General features: G+C 42.7%; 1 protein-coding gene and 1 long non-coding RNA gene across 2 annotated transcripts in view; one reads left to right on the top strand and one right to left on the bottom strand.

Moving 5' to 3' along the window:
* Positions 1-23147, top strand: part of LOC117668376 (uncharacterized) — a 98867-nt gene that overhangs the window by 39434 nt on the left and 36286 nt on the right. The window contains exon 2 of the long non-coding RNA XR_015733437.1: positions 1504-1613. This is a non-coding gene — a long non-coding RNA (uncharacterized LOC117668376). The remainder of the gene's footprint in view (positions 1-1503; positions 1614-23147) is intronic.
* Positions 1-23147, bottom strand: part of COLEC10 (collectin subfamily member 10) — a 35460-nt gene that overhangs the window by 8601 nt on the left and 3712 nt on the right. Inside the window, exons 2-5 of the mRNA XM_034422218.3 lie at positions 14388-14459; positions 8688-8759; positions 5001-5054; positions 1148-1243 (exon numbers count right to left, since the gene is read on the bottom strand). Of these exons, the coding sequence (XP_034278109.2) occupies positions 1148-1243; positions 5001-5054; positions 8688-8759; positions 14388-14459 (294 nt within the window). The remainder of the gene's footprint in view (positions 1-1147; positions 1244-5000; positions 5055-8687; positions 8760-14387; positions 14460-23147) is intronic.

Here is a 23147-nt window from a genome sequence, read left to right as displayed (position 1 = left end):
GTCTCTGGCCGTGGTTTTGCCCAAAAGAGAAAGTGATGATTTTCAGTAAAACTGTGTAAAATGAATTCATGTGTTCGCAGGATAGTAATAGCACTAGCACTTAAACTTATATACCGCTTCATAGTACTTTTACAACCCTCTCTAAGCGGTTTACAGAATCAGCATCTTGCCCCCAATGATCTGGGTCCTCATTTTACCCACTTTGGAAGGATGGAAGGCTGAGTCAACCTTGAGTCGGTGAGATTTGAACTGCCAAACTGCAGCTAGCAGTCAGCTGAAGTAGCCTGCAGTACTGCACTCTAACCACTGTGCCACTAACCACCTCTTAACTTTACCAGGATGTGGTAAACGATTGTAAATATGTGTTGCCAAGCACCCAGAGTTCAGTCACATGATCACCCACCCATGTCAAAACTTTGAATCCAGGTTATAAGTAATTATTGTAACTTTGAATAGTCATTAAGCTATTGGTTGTAAGTTGAGGACTACCTGTACTTGAGCATGAACTTTATTCGCTTTCCCCCACAAACATTTCCTGTATTATCAGTGAATTATCAGTGAATTAGCACTGATTAGCACTGAAGGCTAGAAGTTGTGCAAAAATGCCCAAATCCCTCAAAGACCATGCCATCAAATTTCAGGAGAAAACTTACCCATTTTTGGTGGTGTGCCGTTTTCTTTTCTTTGATAACATTTTTTGATAACAAGACTCATATCAAAATTGTTATTAGAAAGAAGGAAACAGTATGTCACCAAAAATGGGCAGTTCCCCCCTGAATTTTAATGGCACGGTCTTTAAGGGATTTGGGCACTTTTGCACAGCTTCCAGGAGGTCCCATGTACTACCAAGGCATATAAAGAGCCTTGGTAGTACAGTGGTTTAATGCACCCTGTTATTAACACAGCTGCCTGCAATTTCTGCAGGTTCAAATCTTACCAGGCTCAAGGTTGACTCAGCCTTCCATCCTTTCTAAGGTAGGTTAAATGAGGACCCAGTTTGTGGGGGCAATAAGCTGACTTTGTATAAATATACAAAAGTATGAAGGCTATTGCTTAACGCACTGTAAGCCGCCCTGAGTCTCCGGAGAAGGGCGGCATATAAATCAAATAAAAAAAAAAATCCCCAATTTAAGGATATGAAACCTACCATTCTTTACGAAAGTAATGGAATTTTTGAGACGAGCCACGTTGATGTCCAATTGTCCGACAACTTTGCGATATTTCCCACAATCACAGACACCACCTAATTCAGTATAAATATAGAAACATTAATTATCAAGATGAATAACACAATGCTATGGGATTTTGGTCCGAAGCAATTTTAATGAGTCCTATCTATTCCCCCTTCCATCTTAATAATATTTTAACCGTAGTTATTTATTGTATTTATGTATCTCAATGTCTCACAAATAATTCAAAATATAGAGATATTGTTTGTCCTCAAAATAAAGAAGGCCTTAAGTTGAGTTGGTGATGTCAGAGGAATTGTCTTGGCTATTACAGATAGTTCTAGCTTTCTGACTGCCTTGTACAGCGACGGCTTGCATTTACAACAGTGATGGAAAAACAAATTTGCAACACCAGTCCTCGCATTTATGACCTTCACAGCAGTGGTGAGTTTCAAAATTTTTTACTATCGGTTCTGTGGGCATGGCTTGGTGGGTGTTGCATGGCTTGGTGGGCGTAGTTTGGAGGGCATGGCAGGGGAAGGATACTGTAAAATCTCCATTCCCTCCCCACTCTAGGGGAAGGATACTGTAAAATCTCCATTCCCTCCACACTCCAGGGGAAGGTTACTGCAAAATCCCCATTTCCTCCCAATCAGCTGGGACTCGGGAGGCAGAGAATAGATGGGACGGGGCCAGCCATAGGTGGTATTTACCGGTTCTCCGAATTACTCAAAATTTCCGCTACCGGTTCTCCAGAACTGGTCAGAACCTGCTGAAACCCACCTCTGCTTCACAGGTATGGAAAGCAGAGAAAAACTGAAGTAAAGATCATAAGCACGGTTACGATTTCACTTAGAGAGGTCTTTGCTTAATAACCAACTTGCCAGTCCCAGTTGTGATCACTAAATGAGGACTTTCTATATTGTGGAAATGTTTGCCATTATCTTCTGCTGGGGTTAATTTTGAATTCCAGAAATGACCTATTACAACCAGGAGGCAATTCTGTTGCTGCTTGTATTTGCAAAGTAGGAGAGGCAAAAAGAAGTTGAATTTGATCCTATATTGAAGTAAGAGGGAAGCTGAGGTTGTTACTGTTCATTTCTAGATCCTCCTTGCAAATGAACCACATCATTTATATGTACTAAGTATTTTATTCTACTTTTTTTTTTTTTTTTACAAAAATCTGGTAGTTTTATGGGAGTTAACAATATCATAAAAAGTAGAGTTTCTCAGGGCAAGTATTAATATTACTACAACTAGCAACGTGCTTCCCCCAAATTGCTTAGATGCATTCACATTGAACGGCTATATTTTGAGATGTTTTTGCTGAAAACCAGAATTTACTTCTGATTTTTGGGAAAACTGGCCCATAACGAATACTGCAAAAAATGTAAAATGAGGTCGGTTACAGCCATCATTGGTCCTAAATCAAGGACTAACTGTAAAAAGCAATCATTTGGGCAAGATGGCGGTCATTTGTCCCATGCTGGCTGTGGAATTCTGGGAGTTGAAGTCCACACATCTTCAGATGCCCAAGGTTGGGAAAGACTGGATCATATCATAAACTTACTAAACCAGCTGGCTTTGCATCCCTTGCTAAAACACAATAACCAAGCCAAAGTTAAAATTAACCAGGCTTATCTTGTTTTATGAATACATCTGCTGTTTTTTTTAACTCATTAAGTATGTTGAGTGAATACAGTCATTGGGTGTAACATTAAAAACATTTTTTTGAAACTACATTTTTCATAAAGAGTTAATTAAATGAAAATGGCTGAGGGCAGAGGGCTGGATCACCATGGCATTTTAATTGGTGCAGGCCTAATTCTGACTGAAATGGACTGTACCATTTCAAAGTGCAGGTAAGACTTTATTCTTTCCCTTCAAACAATCCCTTGGTCAACAAAATTTGAATCAGAGAGCCGGACTGTGGCCTTGGCTACCTCTTATGGGGCTGTTTCGAATATAGCAAACCTACCTCTAGCTTAAGAAAACACTGTTTATTAAGAACGTTTTCAGAAAATTGGCTTTTTATAGGTAGTTCTTGACCTAGGACCAGGGTCAATTCAAAAATTTTAGCAAGGGGTTCTCTGCCCGGTTGCTGGGTGGGCATGGCCATGGTGGGCATGGCCTAGTCGGCCTTCTGTACCATGGTGGAGGGGGCTTTTTTGCCCTCCCCGGGCTCCGGAGGCTTTTCTCTAGCTCATGGGAGGGCAAAAACAGCCTCCCCAGGCTCCGGAGGCCCTCTGGAGACAGGAAATGGCCCCGTTTCCAGCCTTCCTGAACTTTCGATAGGCCTATTTTTCGCCCTACCCGAGCCTCCACACGCGCCCTGCACTTACCTGCATCCAAAATGGGCCGCATGGGGACTCCTGGGAGGGGAGGAATGGGCAGGGCCAGCCAGGAGTGGGATTTGGGGGTTCTCTGAACTGCACAGAATCTTAGCTAGAGGTTCTCCTGAACCCCTGCGAACCCCCAGCAGCCCACCCCTGCCTAGGACCAGTGATATTTGTAGAGTGGGTCACCTGTGTGACCGACCCTATTTTATGAGGTGTTTTTTTTTTTTTTTTTTGCAATGATTGTTAAGTGAAACAATGGTTCGTTATGGATCAGATTTTCTGAAAATCAGAAGTAAATGCCAGTTTTCAGCAATTACATGATAAAGATCAGTCATGTGACTGCTGGGAGATTGGATCTTCATAACTCAGTTGTAAATACTCTTGGGGAAGCCTATCGTAACTTCAAAGAGTCACTGAGCCACTGATCATAAATAGAGGACTACCTGTACTTTCCAAGCACTTCAGTTTAAAAACTTGCCTGTCTAACTACTCTAACCAGAATTAGCCTGGCCAATTAAACCCTACAGAGAAAAACTCTTTCGGATTCCACATTTTGGGGAGGTCTGCGGAGGGTAGGATGGGAAATGAAACAAGGAGGAGTTGCTTTTCCTTGGTAGAGGAACAGCCTCCAGGAGAGATCAGGTTAGCCTCCTCCTTATCCCAAACTAATCCCAAACAGTTTTGGTCACCACATTACAAAAAAGATGTCGAGACTTTAGAAAAAGTGTGAAGAAGAACAATTAAGTTGATTGAAGGGTTTGGCTAGTCTAGAGAAAAGAAGGACTGGAGAGACATGATAGCAGTATTTCAGTATTTGAGGGGCTGCCACAAAGAGGAGGGGGGGTCAATTTATTTTCCAAAGCACCAGAAGGCAAGACAAGAAACAATGGATGGAAACTAATCAAGGAGAGAAGCAACCTGGAATTAAGGAGAAACTTCCTAACAGTGAGGACAATTAACCAGTGGAACAGTTTGCCTTCAGATGTTATGGGTGCTTCATCGCTGGAGGTTTTTAAGAAGAGACTGGACAGTCACTTGTCTGAAATGGTGTAGGATTTCCTGCTTGAGCAGGGGGCTGGACTAGAAGACCTCCAAGATCCCTTCCAGCTCAATTCTGATTCTGATTCATTGATATTTCAGAAGCTTATAAAGACAAGTGTTCTTCCAGAGATTTTTCATCACATCCACTTCATCGTTTTTTGTTTTTTTTAATTTCCACTGATTTTAGTTCTCAGTTTAGCCTACAGCCCTTGGATGTCTGAGCTATCGGTCAGGTCTGATTCTGTTTAATTTATCTGAGATCAGCCAAAGTTGGCTGGTACTGCCATCTGCTGTGATGGTGATGGGACATGCCAGGATAATAAAACACGTTTCCTCCTCCTTGCCCTCTGGACCAACATGCTAGGGTACACAGTGACTACAATTTGATTGTCTCTGATCTAGAAGACAACAAAGGCATCAGAAATGCAAAAGAAGAACAAACAACGTGTACCTGCTTTCCCCTTCCCTCCTGCGCCTCCAGATTCGCCCTTTACTCCTTTGTCACCTAATTAAAGAAGAAAATACATTGCCTTCAAGTGGAAAGTTGCAGGCACACTCACAAAATAGGTCTTGAGAAATGGATAGAGCGCATAGGTGGGATGGACAAGGTAAATAGTTCAATTTTACATAGGTTGAATTCAGCGGTGGGTTTCATATTTTGTTACTACCAGTACTCCCTGCGCATGCATGCTTTGTGCGCGTGTGCATCTTCCACACATGTGCCCACCCCAGGGGTGGGTTCTACATACCTTTACTACCGGTTCGCAACAGGATCTGCATGCGCAGATTGCTGATGATGACATCCGGGGCAGTGGGTGGGGCCTCCCGCCGGTTTTACTACCAGTTCTTGCGAACCGGTCCGAACTGGGGACAACCCACCACTGGCCCAGCCTCAAAAATGTACCTAAATAGGACAGCATAGAGCCGGGGTGGGCCGACCCACGATTTCCACTACCGGTATTCCCGAACCGGTCTGAACCGGCTGAATACCACCTCTGGTTGGATTAAGTTCTACTGAATACAGGTAGTCCTTGATTTACAACAGTTTGTTTAGTGACTGTTCAAAATTACAACGACATGGACCATTTTTCACGCAACTGTTGCAGCCTCCCCATGGTCACATGATCGAAGTTCAGGCGCTTTGGAATTGGCGCGTATTTATCACCGGTGCACTGTCCTCGGGTTATGTGATCACTTTGTGCGACCTTCTGGCAAGCAAAGTCAATGGGGAAGCCAGTTTCACTTAACAACTGTGGCAAGAGAGTTTGTAAAATGGGAGAAAACTCACTTAACAAACCTAGCAAAAAAATTTTTTGGGTCAATTGTGGTCATAAATCAAGGACTATCTGTTCATTGGATACAATTGAATCTATTTTCGTCTACCGTAGACTTGCCAAGGCTTTTGCTTTCTGATAGTTAACTTCAGATTTTAATAGATGATCCATTAAAAGTTTAAAGACTTAGTGGCTAGGTGTGCCCAGTACTTTTGTTTCTTCAGGGAATTGCAGCAAAAACGGAGACGGACAATAGCTGAAAAGAGTTAATGATGTAATAAGTGAATATACCTAATGCAGGTACGTTATGCATTTCACTTTTGGAATGAGGAATTTTTTTTTTTTGCAGGTTGTGGAGGCACTTAAGGATATTATTTATGAATAAATGGGAATTCTGAAGGTGGAAGGTTTTTTTTTAAAATGGGATTGCAGTATATCGCAGCGGTCACCAACTGGTGGTCCGTGGACCACTGGTCGTCTGTGAGAAAATTTGGTGCTCCACAGAAAAATTATTTGCATTTTTATATTGCACTAAATCAGGGGTCCTCAAACTACGGCCCCTGGGCTGGATACATGCAGTGAACATTGCTGCAGAGAATCTCCCACTTCGAGGTCTTTTTGTGTGGGTTGGAGGGGGGTAAAAATTCCGACTTGGGGTCTGCTTCAACCTCCTGGTGCGGGGCTTTCGGCGAAGGCTGGAGGGAAGTTCTCTGGTGGCGAAGAGCCAGAGGGCCTTGTTCCAGTGGGACTGCCTCGTGGCCTGGAACTGGCTGACTATCTCAGCCCATTGAACCTCCAGGTGCCGGTACCTGGCCTTGCACTCCTGCGGGTCTTCCCTCTGCTTGGAAAGCCTATGCTTGTAGTCCTGAGTGAGATGCTTCTGCTGAGCCTGTTTCTCAGCCAGATCCAATTTGAACTGAGCCAGCTGTTTTGCCAACTCTTTCTCATGGTGGTTGCTTAGCTCCAACAACTACTTCCTGTTGGGGCCCTAAGGAACCCGGGCGGGGAGGCGAGGAGTGGCTGGGAGGGGAGGGGTGAGTAGCGGCTGGCCAGGCGCCCCTCGATGTGAATGACATTGAATTGGCCACGCCCACCCAGTCACATGACCATCTAGCCACACCCGCCCAGCCGGTCATTAGGCAGATCATATTAGTGATCCGTGGGATTTAAAATTATGAATTTAGTGGTCCCTGAGGTCCAAAAGGTTGGGGACCCCTGGTATATAGCAATACACAGGAGGTTTAACTTTCCTTCTCTCGCTGCATTTTATGAGAATCAATCCCTAGTTGCTATTAGCCCCTGGCAGGACAAAAAACACAGCGCGACTTCTGTTTTTAAAGGAAAAAAGATAATTTTCAATAGGACAATTGGAGAGGAAAGAAGGCAATCTTCTGTATTCCTGCATTGTTTGCAGTGGAAAAGAGTAGACATGTTTATAATTCTGCATTCACTACCATATTCAGCCAGTGGGAGGAAGGATTATATATGTGATGGCTGCCACCTCCATCTCCACCTCCATATGTTTTCTGTAACAAACTCAATCTTTCCATTCTTATTTTTGTTTTTTTCCCCCAATCTGCTTTGCATTACCCATATCTCCCACAGTTGGTGAAGAAACTGAAAAGAGGTAGGGCATTTAAATAACAAAAACCTTAAATTTGCTTCCAAATCAACCATGACATTTTCACAAAGAAGATACATAAACTTTTGGAATGGCTTTTACAATCCCTGGATTTAAATATTCCTGGAAATCCGTGTGGGGGGGGGATCTCAAACATGTAGTGCATTGCAAGGAATCCCAACAATATTTCTAAGGTAGAAGAATTCTGTAAGAAACAGTTAGAAAATATACAACTAAGAGTAAACAAGGATGTTCTTGGATACAACAGAAAAGCGAAACAGTTGTTGCCAATTTAGATAATGCCCCTGGAGCATTTTTATTCTAGAAACATCTGAGAATTGCATAGAAATGCATATGTTGTTCATGAATGTGTAAGTGAACTTGATAATGTCTGCCTACCTCATATTATGAATTCCCAAATGCCTATTAGCCAAGCTCCCAACAGAGCTGCATTAAGTTTGACTAACCAATTCCAAAATTCCTGCTTCCATAGGGAAATCCCAAATTCACACTTCTGTTCCCTTCAAAATAAAATTGACCATGTAGCTTTCAGGAGGTATGGTTGATAGGGATATACCGAAAGGGATGTAGGAACTTGGATAGATTGACTGAGACTTTTATGAATCTTACTGGAAGGGATGGGGATTGAACCTATGACCTTCTGCATTTTTTAAAAAAAATTTGATTTATATGCCGCCCTTCTCCGGAGACTCAGGGCGGCTTACAATGTGTTAAGCAATAGCCTTCATACTTTTGTATATTTTTACAAAGTCAGCTTATTGTCCCCACAAACTGGGTCTTCAATTTACCTACCTTAGAAAGGATGGAAGGCTGAGTCAACCTTGAGCCTGGCAAGATTTGAACTTACTAATTGCAGACAGCTGGAGTTAAATTACAGTGTATTAGTCTGTTGAGCTATCCAGGCTCCCAATGAGTTACAGTTGTTCCAGCACAGACTAGGAGGGTCCTATCCTTGATTGGGATGTGAGAAGACTGCAACTCAATGGTGGCCTGTTCTTGAAATGCGTGGTTATGACGAGCTTTTCCAAAAACATAGACAATACCAAAAAGAGTCTGAATGAGCTCATGTTGGTAGCCATGGTACGGGAAGCATAAGTTAACAGTACTTGTGTTTTGAAAATAAAAGCCTTCAGTTTCATTTGGAAACATAAATAGCAGGTGTTTTTTTATTTTATACTGAGGTTTACCATCCAGTGAAGACATGTGATCAGTTAATACTTACCTCTTCTGCCAATTGGTCCAATTTTACCTATCATTCCTTGTTCACCAATATCTCCAATTGTTCCTTTGTCTCCTGAATCAGAAATACAATAAATAAGAGTTTGTTTCATTGAGTCTCAGAGCACAATGTAATTGTATTTTAAGGTACTGCGCATTAATCACAGGACTAAATAGTCCTGACTATTTAGTAAGGCTGTATTACTATTCTTCTCATCTTTCCTAATATCTATCTCCTTTTCTACTTATGACTATAACTTTGTTGCTTGTATCTTTACCATTTATATATTTTTAAATTTAGTGTCCTACTATGATTTATGTTGATTGCTTATTTAATATCCTATGACTATCACTAAGTGTTGTATCTTCTGATTTATGATGTATATATTTTTATGATGACTATGATCATGATTTATCACATATAGCTTTTATGTACATTGAGTGCTTATGCACCGCAGGCAAATTCCTTGTGTGTCCAATCACACTTGGCCAATAAAGAATTCCTATTCTATTCTATTCTATTCTATTCTATTCTATTCTATTCTATTCTATTCTATTCTATTCTATTCTATTCTATTCTATTCTATTCTATTCTATTCTATTCCATTCCATTCCATTCCATTCCATTCTTGTAAAGGGCCAGGAATTATAGAGATTGAAGCCTAAAATAGGAAAGAGTTCTTTAAATTAGAGGTCTCCAAGCTTGGCAACTTTATGATTTGTATACTTCAACTCCCAGAATTCCATGTTGGCTGAGGAATTCTGGGAGTTGAAGTCCACAAGTTGGAGAGTCCTGCTTTAAATAATTTCCATTAGAGAATAGCAATAGCAATAGCACTTAGACTTATATACCGCTTCACAGTGTTTTACAGCCCTCTCTAAGTGGTTTACAGAGTCAGCCTATTGCCCCCAACATTCTGGGTCCTCAATTTACCAACCTCAGCAGGAAGGAAGGCTAAATCAACCTTGAGCTGGTGAAATTCGAACTGCCGACAGCAGGCAGTCAGCAGAAGTAGCCTGTAGTACTGCATTCTAACCATTGTGCCACCACAATTTGGGTGTCCCCACCTCATTTCCACAATATTCCAGAAGTATTTTGCTGTTTGCCCTAAGAAAGAAGATGCCGGACTAAGATAACCATGTTCTAATCTAGCACTTCTCCATTAAGAGGAGATGTATGTAGCTATGAAATGGTTGAAGTTTCTCCTTCTAACTGGACGTCGAAGGAGGAGGGTTGTATTAGTTTGTGAAAGCAAAACATAGACTATGGAACATACAGTCATAGGCTGGAAGGGATCTAAGAGGTCACCTAGTCCAACCTCCTGCTCAAGGCAGGAGCTTACACCATCCCAAATGGTTGGTGGTTGGTTATCAAATGGTTATCCATTTTGTTTTTCAAAACCTTCAGCGATGGGAGCACTCACAATTCCAGGAGGAAAGCTATTCCATTGATTAATTGTTCTCACTGTCAGAAAAGTTCTCTTTAGTTCTAGGGTGGATTTTTCTTTAACAAGCTTCCACCCGTGACTTCATGTCCTGTCCTCTGGTACTTCGGAGAATAAGTCAGTCCCCTCTTCTCTGTGATAGCCTCTCTAGTACTGGAAGACAGTTATCATGTCTCCCCTAATCCTTCTCTTGGATAGGCTACACGTACCCAGCCCCTCCCAAATGTTCATCATATGATTTATGATACATCTAGAGCAGGGGTCCTCAAACTTTTTAAACAGGGGGCCAATTCACAGTCCCTCAGACTGTTGGGGGGCCGGACTGGCTGGGCGGGCGTGGCTAGGTGGTCATGTGACTGGGTGGACATGGCCAATTTATCAGTCTAAACAATACACACAAAGTAAACTTTAATTTGTTATGCTCCTGGGGGTGGAAAGCAGGTTAGTGAAGGGATGTGGTTGCCTTAGGGTGTGTATGAGGGACTTCTGTTTGTGTGTGTCTGTGTGTGTCTCCCTCCCTCTCTTTCTCTCTCTCTCTCCCTCTCTCTCTCTCCCTTTCTCTCTCTCTCCCTCCCTGTCTCTCCCCCCTCTCCCTCTCTCTCCCTGTCTCTCCCTTTCTCTCTCTCTCTCTCTCCCTCTCCCTCTCTCTCTCCCTTTCTATCCCCCCTCTCTCCCTCTCTCTCTCCCTTTCCCTCCCTCTCTCTCCCCCCTCTCCCTCTCCCTCTCTCCCTCTCTCTCCCTCTCTCTCCCTTTCTCCCTCTCTCCCTCTCTCTCCCTTTCTCTCTCTCTCTCCCTCTCCCTTCTCTCTCTTCCTCTCTCTCCCCCCTCTCCCTCTCCCTCTCTCCCTCTCTCTTCCTTTCTCTCTCTCTCTCCCTCTCCCTCTCCTCCTCTCTCTCTTCCTCTCTCTCTCTCCCTCTCCCTCTCCTTCTCTCTGGAGGCCAGAGAGGCCAAAGACGGCCCTGTTTTTGGCCTCCTGAGACCTCCACACCTCCCATTTCTGTCCTCCCCGGTCTCCAGTACCACTCTACTGCCAAAAAATGAGTCAATTTTTTGCCTCCCCGGCCTCCAGAAGGCATGTGGGGGCCGGCGGGTAGGCAGGGCGATGTGGGCGGGGCAGCCTGGTGGTCCTGTGCGGGCTGGATTAATGGCTTTGGTGGGCCTTATCCGCACTGCGGGCCATAGTTTGAGGACCCCTGATCTAGAGGATTAAGATAGCACCTTTTCCAAGTCCCCAATTTTTATTTTTTTTTAAAAAAATTGTCACATACTCTTTGCTATTCCACTTAAAAGGTGTTGCATATGCTTTTCTTGTCCATTCCAACAGACTGGAGCTCCTTTTGAAGAGAGTTTGACTTTGATTTGTCTCCATTAAAGTACCCTGCTGAGCTGTCAGGTAACAGATGGCTGTCTCTCCCTTTCTTTGCACTCTTACAGAAAAAAACAACAACATGACATTTCCAAGCTTATCTGCATCACTCAAAACTCCCTGCTGAGAGGCTTGTAGGAGTTATGTTTTGGTCTGAAAAAAATATTCTTAAATGATGACTAAGAAAAAAAAAATCATTAGATGTACCGGTATATGCAACTCCCTCAGTGTTATTCTCATACACTGATGGGCAAGATATGCATGTCAACAGAGTAATTAAGAACCTATAAAAAAACTCAGCTGGATTAAACCCTATGTAGACCAGCATTCTAGGTCACACCGTGACAATTAGATACACCTGGGAAGCTCACAAGTTTGAACTCAGATTGAAAGTCCCCTTTCATTTTGTTTCCAAGCAACCAGTTTTTTGAGCAAACTGTTGATGATTCCGAAGGTAATAAATAGAGCAGTACAATACTTTGGATTTGATTCCTCTGCATTCTGGGAAAAGATACAGCTACTTCCATAAGTAGCAGACAGGAGTGATCTTTGAATCTTTGCATCCCCTAAAATGCCATTTGCACAGCCAGTCTCAGGGGCCTCAAGGCATGCCTTCCGACTGACCTTTAGAATAGAATAGAATAGAATAGAATAGAATAGAATAGAATAGAATAGAATAGAATAGAATAGAATAGAATAACAGAGTTGGAAGGGACCTTGGAGGTCTTCTAGTCCAACCCCCTGCCCAGGCAGGAAACCCTACACCACTTCAGACAAATGGTTATCTAACATCTTCTTAAAAACCTCTAGTGTTGGAGCATTCACAACTTCTGCAGGCAAGTTGTTCCACTTATTAATTGTTCTGTCAGGAAATTTCTCCTTAGTTCTAGGTTGCTTCTCTCCTTGATTAGTTTCCACCCATTGCTTCTTGTCCTACCCTCAGGTGCTTTGGAGAATAGCTTGACCCCCTCTTCTTTGTGGCAGCCCCTGAGATATTGGAACATTGCTATCATGTCTCCCCTAGTCCTTCTCTTCATTAAACTAGACATACCCAGTTCCTGCAACCGTTCTTCATATGTTTTAGCCTCCAGTCCCCTAATCATCTTTGTTGCTCTTCTCTGAACTTTTTCTAGAGTCTCAACATCTTTTTTACATCGCATGAGCGATGTAAAAAAGTGCTTATAGCACGAGCACTAGCACTTAGACTTATATACCGGTTCACAGTGCTTTATGGCCCTCTCTAAGCGGTTTACAGAGTCAACATATTGCCCCCAACAATCTGACTCCTCATTTTACCAACCTTGGAAGGATGGAAGGCTGAGTCAACCTTGAGCCTGGTGAGATTTGAACTGCCAAATTGCAGGCAGCCGGCAGTCAGCAGAAGCAGTACTGCATTCTAACCACTGCGCCACCATGGCTCTTAATAACAGGATCATCTCTCCCCAGTTGCTTCTACTCTGGTCAGGTGCGAAAGATCCACACGTGAAGGTCTAATTAAACTGATTTATTGCTAAACAGCCTATGCATAGAATCTTCCCAACTAACAGTAGGCACCTGCTTAGAGTTTGATAAGAGTCAACAGAATTCAAGGGAGGTTGGACTTAGTCTGCTTGTGACTATGTAGGGATTCTAGGCTGATTCCACTTTTGACTCCACCTTAGCTTCTGCTACTCCTTCTGCTACATTCCATACCATTTGGTCTGGCAAGAGGACCATGCTATGGATGCCATCAGCTAAGGAGGGCCAGCTGGTGGGACCCAGGAGGAAGGCCTTTCCTGCCATCTTGTGGAACATAATTTTACCTGGCTAAGATTAGGTTAGCCCAGATCTTACTGGCCTTTCACAAGGCCCTGAAAAACTTGGTTTTCTGCCCAGGCCTGAAGCCCAGAAAGTGTGATAAGGCTCTGTTTCTTGGCTTTGTTGATGGTTACCATATTTTTGGGAGCATAAGATACACCTAGTTAAAAAAAAAAAAAAGATGCACCTGAGTATAAGATGCGGCTTAGTTTTTGAGGAGGAAAATAGGGGGGGAAATCTGCCTACTAGGTATTCATCTGGCTAGCATCCTTAGTCTGGTCAGCTTCAGCACATTAGTTTGCTGGTTTTTACCCCCTGCTTGGGGATAAAAAACAGCTTCTAAAGCACAACTGATCTTTGGAGAGAGAAGCAATGAGAAATACTGGCAAACCACTAGCTTCACTTGCTAGTGCCTCGTTAGGGCTGAAAAAAGGCTTCGAAAAAGCTACATTCGGAGTATAAGATGCATCCAAATTTTCAGCCTCTTTTAGGAGGGAAAAAAGTGTGTCTTATACTCTGAAAAATACAGTATTTTATGATGCTCGGCTGCTATGGGGTTTTATTTTATATTATGTGTTTTATTTGTTTTTATCTATTTTATTACAAACTGCTAGAGTCATATTTGTGAGGTAGATGGCTGTATCAATCAATCAAACCATTTCTGAAATATTACTAAAACTCCAGAGACCAGATCACTCAGCCACCAACATCAACTGAAATGTTACACAATTTTTTAAAAAGAAAAATTACAGTATTACTCTGGATAATTTTCTTTATAAGCTTCCTTTTAAAAAGCTCCTTTCCTCCTGTGATTAAGAAGCAAGATAAGCTTGTCAGAGTGTAAAAATAATTTATGGAATAACTGAGTTTATACACTACACTTAACCAGATTAGATGAGGGCCTAATGGCTGCATTGCCATTACATACTAAACTTGGATAAACCTGATTTTTTTTTTACGGTTTACTGTCCTGTCCCAACTGCCATTTGGGTTAATTTAGAACCAGGTTAAGCATGCAGCCAGTGTGTAACTCTGAAGTAGTAAAGGACCGTTCCTATGTTTTTAACTGTAAAGAGAGTACAATAATTTTTTTTACCTTTGGATCCTGTGGGGCCAAGTTTCCCAGTTTTTCCCGTTTCTCCTTGGTCTCCCTTGTCACCGTCATCTCCTTCAATCAGAAACAAAAAAAGAAGGGGAAGACAAAGTTTAGGAAATGCTGATCTGATTTTATTTTTGAAGACATGATGCCTGATGGCTCAACTCTTATTTTTTGATATGCCAGGTCCTTCATAATACCTAAATTACAGAATAACAGAGTCAGAAGGGACCTTGGAGGTGTTCTAGTCCAACCCACTGCTGAAGGAGGAAACCCTACATACCAGTGATGGTTATCCTTTTTGGTGCTGACTGCCCAAAGTCTGTGCGCCCGAATGCATGCGCGCGTGTCCCTATCCCCAAAATGCAATGCAAGTGCCCCCCCTTGCATGTGCCCTGGCCCCACACATGTGCATGTTTTCCCACGCATGCCCTCCGTGGCGCATGCGCCCCGGCCCCCCTTTTGGCTTCCAGGTTGCATTTCTGCCGCTCGTGCCTTCCCCAGTCTCCTCAGTTTCTTCCCCCAGCACGCCCTAGCTTTCTCCTGCATTTCTGCCAAGGAGAGGCACCTTCAGAGGGTGGAACATGCAGTGATTGGGGAAGGCACAGGCAGCAAAAATGCAGGAGAAAGCTAGCTCGTGCTGGAGGCAGAAACTGCAGAGATCGGGGAAGGCTCCGAGCCCCGAAGATCAGCTGGCTGGCGGGAGGCGCGCGTGCCATAAGTTCGTCATAACAGCTATATATCATTTCAGATTACTATTATTATTATTATTATTATTATTATTATCATCATCATCATCATCATCATCATCATCATCATCATCATCATCAAATTTATATACCGCCCTTCTCCCAAAGGACTCAGGGCGGTGCACAGCCAAAGTAAAAACATAAATACAAACATTAAAATACAGTTAAAAAGATATATATGCGTTTGGCCCCATAGTTAAAAAAACAATAACAAACCTATTAAAAACATTTAAAAAAGTGTTAAGCCAGCCCGGCTTACTAAAAAAGAAAGGTCTTAAGGGCACGGCGGAAGGCACCGAGGTCTTGGATTCTTCGTATCTCTGGGGGCAGCTGATTCCAGAGGGCAGGTGCCCCCACAGAAAAGGCCCTCCCCCTGGGGGCCACCAGTCTATATTGCTTGGCTAATGGCACCCTGAGGAGGCCCTCTTTGTGGGAGCACACAGGTCGGTGGGAGGCCATTGGTAGCAGCAGGTGGTCTCGAAGATATCCAGGTCCTATGCCATGGAGCGCTTTAAAGGTGATAACCAACACCTTGAAGCGCACCCGGAAGTCCACTGGAAGCCAGTGCAGCTCACACAGGAGAGGTGTTATGTGGGAGCGCCATGCGGCTCCCGTAACTACCCGCGTGGCCGCATTCTGGACCAGTTGGAGCCTCTGGGTGCTCTTCAAGGGGAGCCCCATGTAGAGAGCATTGCCATAGTCCAGGCGAGAGGTGACGAGGGCATGAGTGACAATACCTAGTCAAGCACCATATATTCATCACCACTCTCATATTTAGGATACTAAATCTGTGTGAAATGTTGTGAGTCTGTCCTCTCAGAATAGCTGGGAGAAGTGGTCAAAACATCAATTTGCCAGAAGAGAAAATGGACAATGCTTTTCCATGTCCCTATTCAATGCCAAACTCAATCTATCTGTAGCCCAGCCACAGTTCTCTAAATACAAACATCAATTATACTAAAGTGGCAGTTTCCCAAGGGTGGTAACTTCTGGATTTGTAGACTGCAACTCCCAGAATTCTCCAGCTGGCCTGGCCTTTGCTAAGAATTCTGGGAGTTGTGCTCCACATCTCTGAAAGTCGTTCAACCTTGGAAATGCTGCATTAGCGGCATGCCAGCTGTCTTTGAAAGCAAATGCACACACTTTGAAGAATTGATCATTAAAATCAAGAGGAACAGGGAGTGTGTCCATGGTTGGTATCCATGGGAACAAAAGGGACTGTTCTGGTACTGTAATAGATTGCCGATGTAAAGCAATGCTTGGCATAAGTGCACATGTAAATTAATATAATTCTGTACATTCTTCCTCCACAGATTTGACTTTTAGCTATTTAACGGAGGTTGGTTTTTTTTTGTTGATTTGCCTTCTCTTTCATACTAAGTCAATGACTTTTAATGACTTTAAAAGAAATGTCAGGCTTTAAAAAGCTAAGCTGATGGCCATAGACTTAAAAGTCTCATATTGAACATGAAATTTGCATATCTTGTTGGAAATCCTGTTGTTGCTGAGATCTTCTTTGGGATAATAATGAACTAGGGAAGATGGTTCCTTTGATGGCCCTTAAAATAAGCTAGGTAGGTAGGTAGGTAAGTAGATAGGCAGGTAGGTAGTATTGAAAGAAATATCCATCTGGTTTAATTCCAAGCCAGGAGAAAGGCACCTGAGACAACATATTTATAAATATTTAGGGGAAATATTTTATCCTGCCTTTTTTTATATTCCTCAAAATATTTCATTCTTCTGGGAGGGGTGGTGGTGGCTTTCCACAATAGGTAGGTAGGATGCATATATTGGAAGGCTGATCGGGGAGGGTTTTTGTGCCACAACAGAGTCCTCCATACAGAACAATATCTTATGTGGAGTCCCATCCACATAATAAGCCAGTATATTGTTTGTTTGCTTTTGGCTTGGTGATATTTGCACCCAGGCTTTTTCATACGTAAACCCAGTTTTATGGCTCATCAGCAGTGGTGTGTTCCTCCCGGTTCGGCCCGGTTCGGCCGAGCCAGTAGCGGTGGTGATATGACGTCACTGAACTGGTTCTGTTTGTTCGGGAGCTGATCCCTCCGGCCCGCCCCCGTGTTATTCTTACCTTTTATTTCGCCCTGCCCCCAATCTATTCACTGCCTCCCGAGTCCCAGCTGATTGGCTAGAAGGGAAAAAACTGTTTAAACTCTTGCCGCGGGGCTTCAAAGGGCCACCGTAAAGCTGATGAGTGTTAAAAGGCAGTGTGGTGGTAGACCAGTGCGCTCCAAAAACAAATGGGTAGACTGGTGCCTCCAAAAACAAATGGGTAGACCAGTACAGCTCTGCAAGCAGTTAAAAGCCTGGTTGACCAGTACCTTTGCTAAAACCTAAAGAATTGTCACATGACCATCAAACCATGCCCACAAAATAAGCCACGCCCACAGAACCCGTAGTAAAAAATTTAGAACCCACCCCTGCTCATCAGGAGGTATAATCTCAGTGATTATGGCTCCTTTGGCAAACTAGGGTTAAACCACACCCTAGCCTTTCTTTTCTGAGATCAAATATAGGACAAACCCCTTTGAACAAAGCTGGATGAAAGTCCATTTCCTTAAATATTCAGCTGTTAAATAAGAGACATCATGAGGAAATGTACCAAGATTTGCTCCTTGCTGCCCTCTTGTGGTCTTTTGTGTTGTGATGTTTGCTTTTTTTTTTTTAATGATTTTTTGACAGGCTTGGCATTCCTCAGCAAATTATGATGTGGGAAGTACACGGATACCACTATTATCCTTTATACAATAATCAGTAGTACAATTCAATTCTGATTTGATCAGATTTATACCCCATTGAGTTCAACAGGTCAACTGGACGTCCTTATATCCTTGGGGCAGTTGAGCAAGGGCATTGAAAATTACAGTCTGAATATTTGTTGAAGTCACATAATTCAGAGGTAGCTGTGTTGGGTTACTGTAGCAAAGACAAGGTCTCTTTGAACATTATAGTTATGGAGAAAAAGAGTGTGGCATTTGATTTTATGCCCAGCTCCATCTAGAACCTGGAAGTTTGGCTTTTCCAGAGTGCGGCCCCAACAAGTGTGCGTGCATGCAACATTTCCACATGACCTTTTCGGCACTCAGTGCCAAAAAGGTTTGCCATCACTGCTGTAAGCCAACACAGTTCTAGGCTGTATTAATAGAGGGATAGAATCAAGATCAAGTGAAGTGTTAATACCACTTTATAATGCTTTGGTAAAGCCACACTTGGAATTCTGCATCCACATTTTGGTCGATGTAAAAAAGATGTTGTGAGTCTAGAAATAGTGCAGAGAAGAGCAGCAAAGATGATTAGGGGATTGGAAGATAGGAAAAACAATTGCTGGAATTGAGTAAGTCTACTTTAATGAAAAGAAGGACTAAAGGTGGCATGATACCAGTGCTTCAATATCACAAAGGAGAGGGGTCAACCTATTCTCCAAAGCACCTGAAGAACAAGAAGCAATGGATGGAAACTAATCAAGGAGAGAAGCCACTTAGAACTAAGGAGAAATTTCCTGACAATTAGAACAATTAATCAGTGGAACAACTTGCTTCCAGAAATTGTGAATGCTCCAACACTAGAAGTTTTAAAGAAGTGATTGGACAACCATTTGTCTGAAATAGTATAGGGTTTCCTGACTAAGCAGGGGGTTGGGCTAGAAGACTTCCAAGGTCCCTTCCAACTCTGTTATTCTGTTTGTGATTCTATTTGTGATTCTACCTCCAGGTAGGTCTTGTCATAACTTTAAATGCTTGCTAAGCGACTGGTTGTAAACCGAAGACTACCTGTAATGTAAGCCTTGGTGTCCTTCACTTCCTGCAAACTTACTTTTTCCCTCTTGTTTTAATGGCAGTGTTTGTGCTCTCATCTGCTATATCCCTGGCAGATTTAACTTTCTCCTGTATTTCATACCGTGAAAAGCTTTGTTGCTTAATTTCTGCCAGATAATTAGAGGCAGGACATCTTTTGAGTATAACAAAAAGCTGGCCCTACTGCGTAATGTGCTCAGGATGTTATGTGAATTGGTTCTGGCAGGAAAACAGAACAGCAGGTCTCTCTCTCCAGGTTTGTCAAGAGCCAACCATTGGGAGTGTTGGACAGCTGGATTCTAACCACAGTGGCCTGAAAGATCATTACTCTGGGCCACCGTTGAAAGTTTAAATGGCAGCTATGTTGCTCAGAGCAGTAAACTGGGTTTTGTTTGTTTTTGTAAAGCATGCCTCCAGCCTAACATCAACTATTGGCCTGGACAATTGCCTAGGCCGCTGAGTGCTGACATAGGCCACAGACACGGACTGACAGAAAATCAAGTTTCCAAAAAGTTTCCTTCAGTTTCTAGCCCTCATGGAAAGTGTGGGAAGCCACCATCTCCCAGAAGAATGAAATATTTTAGGAAATATTAAAAAGGCAGAGTATTATATTTCCTCAAAGGAGAAATAGAGAAACATGCTCTTGGAGACAGAAAGCAGCCCCCAAGTCTTTCCTAATAGCCCCCAGCAGATATTTTGTGCCCATTGAGAAAGATTGGGCCAGTCTACCCACAAAACAAAAGATTTCCAGCTGTGGATGTGATTAATACATGACCCCTTAGGACATAATAGGATTAACCCATCTAGCAGCAGAGCTCATCACATGGCACAATCTCTGGGGGACATTGCATCACCCAACCTAAAGCTTCAACCAAACTTAGCTTAGACAATCTACAGAGCCAGCTATGACCCCTACAACAGCCAATAGAATACATGTTCTTGCACAGGAACAGGAAGTTCAAGCGCAAAGCCCAAGAGAAGGTATAAAACCCCTTGCTCTCAACTCCATGTGGTCAGCTGCCCAGAATCACATGTGCTTGGTGGTTCTGTTTCATCAATAAATGGACCCTCTTTCCTTTTTTTTAATAAGTTTTTTTTTAATTTTACAACAACAACACAACACAACTCAACATACAAAACCCAAACACATAATATGTGTTTCTTTTTACCTATCAGTTTCGTTCCTCTTACTTTCTACTTTCTACATTCCCCATTTTTCCCATCCTTTATTATCATTATCTTTGTCATATTTATTTCTAAATTTCTAATTTTATTCATTTACAATATTTTACACATTTGTCATATTCTTCTCTCCATTCGCCTTTACTTTCTCTAATCTCGAGCCAATTGTACCACTTAGTCCATACTTGGTAGTATTCTGTATCTTCCTTTTATTTCTTTCATTAATTTATCCATCTCCACACAGTCTAGGATTTTCTTAATTATTTCTTCCTCTGTTGATACATGTTCATTTTTCCAGGACTGTGCGCAGACTATCCTTGCAGCTGTAATTATATGCAAGTTTAAATATCAAATTTCTTTACTGTAGGGTCTGTTTAATATCCCCAGTAAAAACGTCTCTGGTTTCAAGTCCACATTGTAGCCAATTATCTCTTCTATCCAGCTTCTAATTTTAACCCAATATTTTTTCGTCTTAGGGAGCATGAAATGGACTCTCTTTCCAATCAGCCTCCAGCCTCCATTTTGTCTCCAGTGCTTTTCTCCTGGCTTGGAACTGAACCAGATGGTTATTTCTTCCAACAAAAGCATACGGAGAAGGAGATCTTAACAATTAAAGAAGTTCTTGATTAGTATAGTGTAGTCTAGGACAGAACCAGACACAACTCCTTGTTGCTCTTCAATGCTAGATGTAATGCAATTCATTTTGCCACCAGGGGTGGGTTCTACTTACCTTTACTACCGGTTCGCAGTGGGGCCACGCGCGCGCGCTCACTTCGCTTGCACGCACTCTTCTGTGCAAGCGCAGAAGCATTTTCATGACATCAAGGTCAGTGGGCGGAGCCTCCCGCCGGTTTTACTACCGGTTCTATAGAACCGGTACGAACCGGGGGGCAGCCCACCACTGTTTGCCACATGTAAATTTATAGACATATAAAGAACACAAGTTACCTAATTTGTTCCTCTGTCTGCAGGATTAAAGTTTGGGAGTGAAAGAGCTCTGACTTTTAGGATTTTTAATTTCTTTAAAGCACGGCCATTACACGGCCTGGTCAAGAAGGGAGAGATGGAGAAGACAACAGGAAAGGAGTCCTGCCAGGTTTGAGGATGTGGTGTTGAAGTCCTTCCATTTCTAGCAAGGAATTTGGAATGTGGTAGTATCATTTTTCAGAAGAGAATTTCTGCAACTATGATTATTAGATGGGTAGTGAAAGCAGCAGTGACCACAAGAAACAGGCTTTCGAGGTGCCGACTGATGCCAGGGAGTTTATAATTGACATTTGTCAGAATAATGAAAGAGAAACCCTCCAAACACACCACACTGGTATGGTGTACTCCCATTTTATCCCTTCCAAAATGCCTTCACTTACTTCACTTAAAACTCCATTCAAATCCCTTTGAAGTTCCTATTAAATTTCATTGCACGTTGCTATCCCTTTTCTTTCCCCCCCAACACACCAAAATATTCACATCATTTTTGATGTGGAGGCCCAATTGTGCAATTACATCAATAGATCTTCCCAATTGGACGTCCTTATATCCTTGGGGCAGTTGAGCAAGGGCATTGAAAATTACAGTCTGAATATTTGTTGAAGTCACATAATTCAGAGGTAGCTGTGTTGGGTTATTGTAGCAAAGACAAGGTCTCTTTGGACATTATAGCTATGGAAAAAAAGAGTGTGGCATTTGCTTTTATGGGAAAACATAAAAACATTAAAGCATGGCCATTACATGGCCTGGTCAAGAAGAAAGAAATTTCCCAAACGAATTGGGAAATAATTAAGATTCTATTCAAGACATAAAGAGCCAACTTTATGAGTATGTCTAGTTTAATGAAAAGGAGGGCTAGGGGTGACATGATAGCAGTCTTCCGATATCTCAGGAGCTGCCACGAAGAAGAGGGGACCAACCTATTCTCCAAAGCACCTGAGGGCAGGACAAGAAGCAATGGATGGAAACTAATCAAGGAGAGAAGCAACCTAGAACTAAGGAGAAATTTCCTGACAGTTAGAACAATTAACCAGTGGAACAACTGGCCAGAGAAGCTGTGAATGCTCCAACACTGGAAGTTTTTAAGAAGAGATTGGACAACCATTTGTCTGAAATTGTATAGGGCAGTGATGGCGAACATTTTAGACACCGAATGCCCAAACTGTGCGCACATGCCCAAACTGTGAACATGTGCATGCGCCAACATGCGTGTGTATATGCGTGGACATGCATGCATGCACAGCAGAGACCCAAAGACCAGCTGGCTGGCAGGAGGTGGGGCATCCCAACACTGGCAGCATGGCAAGAGGTAAGATCTTTTTCTTTCGTGAACTTCTGTTTCGTTGTTTGCAGCGAAACAGAAGCTCACAAAAGAAACACCACAGAGATCTGACCTGGGGTGACGGCGTGTGTGCCAGCAGAGAGGGCTCTGTGTGCCACCCCTGGCTCTGCATGCCGTAGGTTTGCTATCACAGGTATAGGGTTTGCTGTCTGAGCAGGAGTTGGACTAAAAGAACTCCAAGGTCCCTTCCAACTCTGTTATTCCATTCTGTTCTGTTCTGTTCTGTTCTGTTCTGTTCCATTCCATTCTGTTCTGTTCTATCCTACCCTATCCTACCCTACCCTACCCTACCCTACCCTACCCTACCCTACCCTACCGTATTCTATTCTATTCTATTCTATTCTATTCTATTCTATTCTATTCTATTCTATTCTATTCTATTCTATTCTATTCTATTCTATTCTATTCGACTCGACCCTACCCTACCCTACCCTACCCTACCCTACCCTACCCTACCCTACTCTATTCTATTCTATTCTACCCTACCCTACCCTACCCTACCCTACCCTACCCTACCCTACCCTACCCTACCCTACCCTACTCTATTCTATTCTATTCTATTCTATTCTATTCTATTCTATTCTATTCTATTCTATTCTATTCTACCCAACCCTACCTTACCTTACCCTACCCTACCCTACCCTACCCTACCCTACCCTACCCTACCCTACCCTACCCTACTCTA

Source organism: Pantherophis guttatus, chromosome 3, assembly GCF_059756535.1.
Source record: "Pantherophis guttatus breed Tessera chromosome 3, ASM5975653v1, whole genome shotgun sequence".
NCBI lineage: Eukaryota > Metazoa > Chordata > Lepidosauria > Squamata > Colubridae > Pantherophis > Pantherophis guttatus.
This window is presented reverse-complemented; position numbering and strand designations above follow the sequence as displayed.